General features: G+C 37.8%; 1 protein-coding gene across 1 annotated transcript in view; it reads left to right on the top strand.

The window, feature by feature from the left end:
* The window catches only part of LOC138007675 (alpha-mannosidase 2-like), a 42,078-nt gene that overhangs the window by 3,726 nt on the left and 28,352 nt on the right, over positions 1–10,000 (top strand). Inside the window, exons 2-7 of the mRNA XM_068854718.1 lie at positions 618–881; positions 1,403–1,547; positions 3,866–4,037; positions 5,313–5,446; positions 8,260–8,433; positions 9,969–10,000. The exon at positions 9,969–10,000 is cut by the window's right edge and continues 54 nt beyond it. Of these exons, the coding sequence (XP_068710819.1) occupies positions 618–881; positions 1,403–1,547; positions 3,866–4,037; positions 5,313–5,446; positions 8,260–8,433; positions 9,969–10,000 (921 nt within the window). The remainder of the gene's footprint in view (positions 1–617; positions 882–1,402; positions 1,548–3,865; positions 4,038–5,312; positions 5,447–8,259; positions 8,434–9,968) is intronic.

Raw genomic sequence — 10,000 nt, 5'->3', positions numbered from 1 at the left:
AGCATGGACTGCTGAACATCAAGCATTTGCTTCACTGTAGCAATGGAGACCAATTCTCCTTCATCTTTGGTTTCTAAGTTATCTTCGTCGGCCGCTGCAGCATTAGCCGAATGATTTCTCTTTGGTTTCCCCATTTCCTCAGAAAATGTTAAAGCTACGACAAACGCTGATAGAAATGTTTAAACTAAAACAAAAAAGCAATAAGAGAAATGCATTAAGAGAAAACTGTACAATTTAACAATTTGTGGTTGTGTACAATTTAACTGTTTGTGGTAAGGATGAGCTGAGAAACATTTTAAAATATTCCTTGGCCTTAAAAAGGTCCACCTTCAGCTGATAGGTTTTCCATCCCATTGTTTTTGTGTTTAAAAGTTTGCATTGCTCATTGTAGTGATCTGATTGGATGAATTTCAGTCTTAGCAGCCAGATTTTCATTACATGAAAATTGTCCCACAGCACACAGCAAAATATTCCCTTTTGAATTTAACCCTTTAATACCCTCCTAAGAGTGACACTTGTATATTTTACTCTAACTTAAGACAATTTTACCTGGCATTGGGAAAACTCTTAGTCCTGAATGCCTTGGGTTAAATGGTTCAGTGCCTTTAATTTTTCAGATGAAGAAGAAAATAGAAGAACCTTTGAATGATCTGGAAAAGGACATGAATCAACTGGAAGGTAACCTTGGCAGGTCTGAGAAAATTATGAGCAATATGCTCAAGACGGTTGACAAAATAAGATTTCATGGCAAGGAACTAAGTGACACTAAGGAACAACAGAAAGATTCTGTTACCAATCGACGACATGAAGGACGGACTGCTGGGGTTGATGATGGTTGTGTATTCTCAGGGACAGCTTCTGGAAAATCTGCAAATGTCAAGGTAAATGTTTTTCTTTTATTAAGATTCAGGTAATGGCACAGCTGTTTACACTTCTCCGTTACCATTGTGTCCCTGAGTTTCAAATATTGGATCCTGCCTGCCATTTATGTGTTACCCTGGTCACTTCTCTTGTTAAATGCCAAGGAGGCAGTGTGGCCCAGTGGTTTGGGCACTTGCCTTGAGATCTGGGGATCCCAGTTTCAAGACACGTCCTGGCCACTGGTTGAATTTGTTCCTGGTAGTCCCTGGTTCAAGTTCTCAGCTGCACTTGTAAATAGCCTACTGGCTTGCCTCCGGCCAGTTGGGATTCTTAATAGTTGTTGTTGAATGTTCTGTTTTGTCGTGTTTGGGTTTCATTGGCCCTGAAAAGCCCCACTGGGGAGTGGTCAATTAAGTATATGTATTGTATTGCCATTGAAGAAAAATACAATTTACATCAATAATATATTTAATTATTATTATTATTTTGATTTTCAATTTTCATTAATTTTGTATACAATGTAAATTTTTGGTGTCAACAGATGTTGGATATGTTTGATATCATGCCATTTGATGATATTGATGGTGGTGCATGGAAGCAAGGATGGGATGTGCAGTATGATGACAAATCATTTGACGATGAGCCTCTCAATGTCTTTGTGGTGCCTCACTCTCACAATGACCCTGGTAAAGTAACAATAGATAACTCTATTGACACTATCAAGACGGTAAAAGCACCTGGCAACTACATGCTAATGCCTTTGATGTAAAATCACTGTTCACTAGTACATGTAAGTACAGCTGTACTCCACGTCAACCTGCACCAGACTGCACAAAGACTGCTATCAAGAACTTGACTGTCAAACTACTGCTACCAATGGACGACTTAATGGACTTACCGAACCTTTGCCTTACTCCCACCTACTTCCAACTTGCTGTGATCAGCACCATATACAGTGACAGGCTCACCAGTGTCCATCGTTGTAGCCGAGATTGTCATGCATCCCTCGCTACCAACAAACAGATTCTTCTTTTCTGGCTACAATATGCCAACATCACTGTCACTGCAGAGGACAAAGACCCCATCAACGATTTCCATTGACATTTTAACAGACAAAATGCTGACAGACAGTTTAGCAAGGCGATAGAGGAATAAGACTGGTTACCTTTCCTAGACAATTGACGAGAATAATAGACTATGCACAACTGTTTTAATAGGAATCGGATCCATACTGACATCCTTTTTCTGGACTACTTGACCAATCATCCTACAACCAAACATCACACACAGCTACAACAGTACAAACCCCTTCGACCCTCTGCCTCTCCAATGAGACTAAGTACCTAGAAACCATCTTCAGGAAGAACAACTACTGTAACAATAATAATATTCTAAGTATGTTTAAAAAAAGAGCAGCAGTGTTTTACCTGGTTTACGCCAAGTGTTTTTATACCCAATAAACACATGCTGGGAGTTTTTTGAACAGCTTCAAAAACATTCCACAAAAATTGTGTCCCTCGGGAGTCCGAACAAAGGTTCAAATAATTGTGAGGGGAATGTATTAGCATACAAGAAAAACAACTGGACCTTTTGAGCAGTATCATGGTAATTTTAAAAGCATGTTTTTCCCCTTCAGTTCTTTATTTGTTGCAGTCGATGGTTGAAGAAGGTTGGTTAAAAATGCTGAGTAAGAGAAAGTGTAGAGAAAATTTTGAAAACTACCAAGAAAAAGCCTTGTTGAAAAAATCCTTTCCAAAATCAACACGATATGTCACAAATTGGTCTTTAATGTTTTCACACCTGCACCTTAACAAATAAGCAGCTAATGAAGATTAGCAGGGTTCGACGTGGAACGGGACTTTTGAAATCTAAAGTCTAGATGTGAACATAATGTCAACATGGCGGCAGAGTCGTTGAATTTTTTGGTTAACAAAATTTGTTGAAGAAGTTTGGAAGGAGGATGGGTAAAAGTATTTGCCCGCCCGGTGGTGGTTTTTTAAGGTTTGATCAATTAATGTACAATCAACAAAAAGAGCATTGGAAGTAGACCAACTGTATTTTGATTAGTGTAATTGTATTGTAAGTTATTGTAAGTAGTGCAAGTATAAAGTGTAGTGTACATTGTGAGTAGTGAGTATGGTGTAGGTATACATGTAAGTATAAAAAATTAGTTAATTAATTTCAGAAAAAAAGAAAGTGGGCAGAATTGCCTTGTAAAACCTCTCACATACACGTAGCTCACACAGGCACATGAATTGCACCAGCAAGGCAGGCTAAGACATTAGCAACCCTATGTACATTTCTAGTGTTCAAAGTTTTTGAGTTTCACAGAAATTTTGCTCATCATCATTGCAGTTTGGAATAAAGAGATTTTAATTATAAACAACTAACAAAATTATAATTATAAAGTTCTATTACGTCTAGTAGTGCAGACTATTACCGTAATTACTCTATTTCTACTGACTTAAAAAATTAATTTACATTTCTTTCATCATTTCCTTTCATGGGAACAAACAGGATTTTCAATAACCTTTGAAGTACATCAATGTAAGCGGTGGTCACTCTTGTCTTTTACAAGGGTTTGGGTGAAAATTAAAGCAGAGTAGCCAGCGGTGAGAAGCAAATTTTTGACAAACAGACGACGGTATACCGCCGGTGACTGGCTTCTAATGAAACCCCTGAACAAATGAGCCCCGCAAACTGACCTGCTTTCAACTGTGTGGCTTCATAGTTCAGTTGATAGAGCACTGCACTGGCATCATAGAGGTCAATTGGCCAGGCTCGATTTCCGTTGTAGCCACCTGAATTTTCCAGGTGCTATAAGAGATAATTGCTTAACCCTTTCACTCCTCTGGGGTTCCCCATTGACAAGTAAAATCGTCTGGCGTTAGACAGAGTAAAATCTGTAAGTCTCAGTGGCCCTTACAGGAGTGAAAGGGTTAATTAAATTGTCCAGATGGGTGTGAGGATCATTTCTGTTCTGACCTACTATTGTCTATCTTAGGCTGGATCAAGACACTAGATGATTACTACAACCAGCAGACGCGACATATTTTGGATAATGTGGTTGATGCTTTGGATATTGATAAAAAGAGAAAATTTATTTGGGCAGAAATATCATATTTCTCGATGTGGTGGGCAGACACTGATGAAAGAAGAAAGAGGCTTGCCCTTGAGTGAGTAAGCTGTTAATCCCATGTATTACCTGAGAAAATGTGAGACTTGATCAGGACCAGTCACTTAAAAAACCCTGAAAATTTAATCAGTTTTTCACACTATTGCTCAAATACCAGCTATTTTGATCAAGGTAAGGTTAATTTAAAGTAACTCAGGATATATGGCCTATTAAGCTGGAGCCAATGCCCTTTTTCCATAACATTGATTGACTAGGAGTATTTCTACTTCCCCTGGAAGAGATGTGAAATAATGCATGGCAAGATAATCCCAAGCAATGAAAATGCCAACACCCATCCTGTGGGTGAAGAGTGGTATTGTAAGAGTAAAGTGTCTTGCCAGGGAAACATACCATACTTATTTGATTGTAAAGCACCCACCTCAAATACACTCATTCGACAAATAAGTGGCTACCCCTCAAAAAAACTGAAGTGCACCCTCGGAATTGACCATTAAGTGCTACGTGTACAATGAGACTTCCCAGAAGACCAGGTTTTCTTACATGACTTGTGTAGTACCATATTTTATTAAAACTTTCGATAAACAGTTAAATGTAACATTCTGCTTTGCTACATCCTTTGTTATTGTTGATTTTTTTGCTGCAAATTTAAATTAACTTACTACTTGCTGAAAATGGTGAAATTATTAAATAAGCACCTAGTACACATAGCCTCGAATAAGCTCCCACCTGTTACATCATTGATGACCCAGTCAGGCCCTGAACCCAGGCTGCTCAACCCAAAATGTTCTGCAGCTAGAGTTCCATGTGAGCCTTGGGTAATAGGCCAATTTCGATATAGTAAAATTCAGCCCTAAACAAGAGGCATCATCTCAAGGCTCTGGGGAATAAACTCAGGCAAATCCTCATAATACCTCAGAGCCTTGAGATGGTGTGTTCTTTTTATGAGTGAATTTTAATAAATCGAAATTGGTCTATTCTGAAGGCAAAGGGTGCGTTCCTTTGGGATGATCCAAAAAAGGATCACTGATCCAAGATCCCTTGGATCACGGTGCATTATCAATGAATCCACTCTCTGGGAAAGGTTTTTTTGGTTCCTTTGATGCACCATGATCCAAGTGATCTTGGATCAGAGATCCTTTTTCAGCTCATCCCAAAGGGACGCACCCAAAATTTTGAAAAGTAAACAGCTGTCTTTGCTCTTAATTGATCTCTTTTTAATTATTATTACATGTACATTGATTGTGTCTTAATGGCATAGCAAGCTAACAATGATAATAAGTTATTATTTCTATTTGCTTTGTTTGTCATTCTGTAGCCAGTTATCAAAGGGGCAGTTAGAAATCGTCACGGGTGGCTGGGTTATGAATGATGAAGCCAACACCCATTACTATGCCATGCTAGACCAACTTATTGAAGGCCATCAGTGGATTGCAAAATTTCTAGGAACAGGTCAGTAGATTCAATGAATTGCTGTAAACACCCACAGATAAGCTGCACCTTTTCCCCTAAAACTGTCGCTAGAAATCAGGGGAGTGGCTTATCTGCGGGAACATTTGAAAAAGGCTGCTTCCAGTGTCCAGTTTTCCATCTTCGCGTCCAATCTAATGCTATATGTAGCTTGGTTAGTAAGCTACAAACGTTCCGGTCATGTTCTTGTTGCAATACAAAAATCTATGAAAAAGCTGTGTTGAGTGAAGAAATTCCTGTCAACAAATACCAGGAAAATATCAATCATATGTCAAAGTTGCTAGAAACGATATTCATTATAATTTGTTAAGGTGCTAAAATTGTGGGTAAGACTTTGAAGTATTTTCCGTTTCAATGTTAACAGTGAGTTCATGTCGAACAGTGGATGAAGAAGACTTCTAAAGACTCAACTTTGGCTTTCTTTTGATTTCTTCCCAAAAACTTTTTCAAAATTTGAGGTGTGGCTTATCTGCGGGTGTTTACGTTATTCGACTGAGATATTCCCAAAAACCTCTCTTTCATCATCCCATTGTGTCATGTTTGGTAATAAGTAATTTTATAGTTGATAATATTATCTCTTTTATGTTATGCGAAAGGTTTTTTTTTTCTGAGGTACAGTAAGAGGTCAATAATTGAAATAGGTGATAAAAAATAAAAAATTAGAACAGAGAGGATTTGTGAAGAAAACGAAACACCAGGCAACCTAAAAGTACACCTCTGAAATGTCTAATGTGAATAATCTACATTTTGGATTTCGAGTCAGTGCCAGGTTGGAGAAAGGAAATCGCTCTCACTGCAAAATGTGTAATCATTCCTCCCCATTACAGCCCCGGGGGGTTTACATGGGTCAATTTTTGCTGGGTATGTGCCACTTGCCTCTCAGGACCCCTTGCCCTTTATAGTCTATTTTATGGCCAATTAGGGACCCCAACTTAGTCACTTTCTGTTTATGCATAAACCTTACATATAGCCTTTTAATTGTAATTTTAAAGTGGACTGTAATGCGACTAGTAAATATTAAATCAACAGTTCTACAGTTCTTTCTGTAACAACTTTTTTTTACCACAAATCTTTCGATTTGTGAATCCAACTAGCCAGAATTTTACCTCCAAAATCTTGACAATTTGCGACCCCATTCTAGGAACTCTGTCGGGAATTCTGTGGAAAATGCAACCCCATGCAGGGCTCGAAATTAACGAAAAAATCCAGTCGCATTTTGCGATAAGATACGAAAATTTAGTCGCAATTTCGCAAATTTTAGTCGCAAAATCGCCGCGCTGCAATGTGTTGTCAGCGGTTTAGCAAAAAAATATGAGCCCGCAGTACTTGTGTGTAAAGAAACTGCTGAAAATGGCGAATGATCGAAGGAATGGAGCTGTGCACGTAACATCGCAGCTAAATTACTATACAATTACGCTACCTTCAGAGAAAATTCACAGCGAGAAACAAAATAATTTTGTCATTTATTTATTTATTTAGTTATTTTAGCAAAAGTAGCAGCAAAGTGGCAACTGCTAACCCTTTTGTTTCGAAAGAACGAAGGTGACAACAAGTCGCAGATTTGCGACTTCTCCAGATATTTTAGTCGCAAAGGGAAAAATTTAGTCGCAAATGCGACCGTATTGGTCGCAATTTCGAGCCCTGCCATGATGATACTCAATCCAGTCGTGAAAATGCGACCCCATCCAGCGGCACATCCCCATCAGCCCATTAATAGGAAGTAGTCACCCCCCGGGATTACAGCTGCAAACCAAATGCCCCTACCTAGAAGCATGCCGATTTAATCACTCACTGAAAAACTATGTCCCCATTAAAATAAGCATCACAAAGCGTTTCCCTTGCTCTTCTCCCCAACTTCAACGTCACTCATGTCTTGGAATACACTCAGACAGTTGATCTCACAAAGTATTGCGATCTTCTTATAGTTTTGCCTTGCGCGAGCCGTCAATATTTCGAGGATTGCCGTCTCACTTTTGCGGCCTGTGATTGGTTCTAATGTTGAAATTGACTTCGTTGCACTGAATTGGGTTGCTGACGTACGCAAACAAATACGTTTCCCAGGTAGAAAGAATTGAAATTTCGATCAGGCGCGGGTTGATTAGTTTACAGTTTTATTTATCCTTACAAATGATGGATCACGATACAAAACAAATTGCGACTCCGCCCAATACGGAATATATTTTCTCCCAACTAGCCGTCAATATAATGTGGTATTGCCATCTCAAAATCGCAATTTGTTTTTAGAGTCACTCATGTCCAGAAATGTACATGATTAGATGCAGGCCCAGTTTTGGCTTCCAACGCGAATCGTCCCTTTATAAAGTCTAGTAAGCATTTGCTACGGTAACCTATTTCTGACAATGAGTTTTAAGTGTAAAGGTTAGTGGTTTTAGGTTTTAGGGTTAGGGTTTAGGTTTTAGGGTTAGGGTTAGGGTTTAGGGTTTAGGGTCAGGGTAAATGCAATTATAGTTTATCATTATCTGAGGAGCAGCATCTTGGGGACGCTTTGTGATGTTAATTGTCTGTATGCCAAGACATGAGTGATGTTGAAGCTATAATAGAAAAGAGCAAGGGAACACTGAAATTCGCATGCATCTACATGTACATGTAATTGACATTCATCTCTGGACATATCATGAAAGTGTCCGCTGAATGTTTCTCCTCAACTATTAAAGGACAAATGGCTGCAGTTGTCCTAAGCTAAAAATAACACTAACCTTGCTTCAGACAAGTCAGCCAAAGGTAGCTTTTGGAGGTACAGTTGTATTAATTTCATATCATTCTGTATTTAACAGGAATAAAGCCTATGTCAGGGTGGGCCATTGATCCGTTTGGACATACACCCACAATGGCTTACCTTCTCAAAAGAATGGGTTTCCATTCTATGTTAATTCAGCGGACTCATTATCAAGTGAAGAAACATCTTGCTAAAGACAAAAATCTAGAATTCATGTGGCGGCAAAACTGGGGTGAGTATTAGTTCCCTTCTTGCAATAATTATTATAATATTATATTATTAGCATTGTCACTAAACCCATTCATGCCAAAGGGTTGAAGGGGATAGAGTTTTCGCTATAGAGTGGACCTAAATAATTTATTATTGTATATCCCTTTCAATTCTAAGGGGTTCTGTTTTGACATGCAAAATCACATGGCATTAGACAGAGCAAAATCTACAACTTGCTGTTTTAGGAGGGAAAGGTTTAATCCTGATATACCGGTATATACTTTTAGCATTAGTTTGGTCCCAGGGGTATGCAGGGACCTCCATCACCTGTATAACTTTAACATGCATGATCTCCTGCATCTTAGTAGTAAAGCTTCAGCTAATTTGTATGTACTTAGTTAATAATGTTATTATTTACAATTTTTATTTTAGGGTATTTTGGTGTCCATTAGTCACCATTAATACATAACTGCAAAATTTAATGCCTAACTGTTGACAATAATAAATATAATTATTATTATTCTACAGCTGTAATTATAATATTTGTTTGCATGTAGCCAGTTTTTTTTTAAAATCTGGCCAAAAACACATTCCCACCAATAATTGTTGGGATGTTAAACGTGTCTTATTCAGATTGTACTAAACACTTTACTTATTATTGTCTCCCTGAAAAAACTGAAAAAAACTAAACACGTGACATTGATGAGCCTAAAAAAGGACTCGTTACAAAAATGTTTGTGTATCTACAATAGTATATAAATTAAGAAAATACTAAACTAAGAATCTATGATAAAATTACCTATCTATACTTTTGTCTATAAATTTAAAATAGCATCTAATTAGAGCAGGAATTACAACGACACTCCTCCTGGCTCAACTTAAGTACTGTTTGTTGCATTGTCCTTGCAATGCTTGTCACGTTCCATTCTCTCTCAATCACTTTTTGCTACCATTTTGTGTGTCTTCACCATGCCACCCCTCAAACATCCATTATCAACTGATACCACTTCCACCACAAGTCCTGGCCTGCCTTCCCTAATCTTGAGCACGAGTTGTTGATACTTTTAATTTTCAGTTTTGATTGTGTCACCTCCTCTGTGTTCTATCTCCTGTGGGCACGACATGACCACCAACCATATCTTCTTCTGTGTTTCATCCTAATTATTATATTTATTATTATTATTATTATTATTATTATTATTATTATTATTATTATTATTATTATTATTACTATTATTATTATTATTTAAGTCCTAGTTATGTTCTGCCAGACAGTATTTTGGGTACCATAAATTGTTGAAGATCTGAAAGTAAGGGCAGCTGCAAAAAAGCGTATCCAGGTTTAGATTTCACTTGACAATGTGTGTTTTCTCGGAAGATTAGCGTTGCCATAATATTATGTCATTATCTGTCAGTGGTAGAAAAAAGGAGCAAATGGCTTGGTTTCAACTTCCATTAAGACTTACCAAAATGCAAGTGTTATAGCTACTGGTAATAAGTTGCATAATGATTAAACCAAATTTTCATTGAATTACTCTTTCTTGCTTATAATTTCAGACCATGAATCATCAACAGATATGTTTTGTCAC

Source organism: Montipora foliosa, chromosome 6 (assembly GCF_036669935.1).
Source record: "Montipora foliosa isolate CH-2021 chromosome 6, ASM3666993v2, whole genome shotgun sequence".
NCBI lineage: Eukaryota > Metazoa > Cnidaria > Anthozoa > Scleractinia > Acroporidae > Montipora > Montipora foliosa.
The sequence above is the reverse complement of the archived record's forward strand: the minus strand, read 5'-3'. Positions and strand labels throughout refer to the sequence as shown.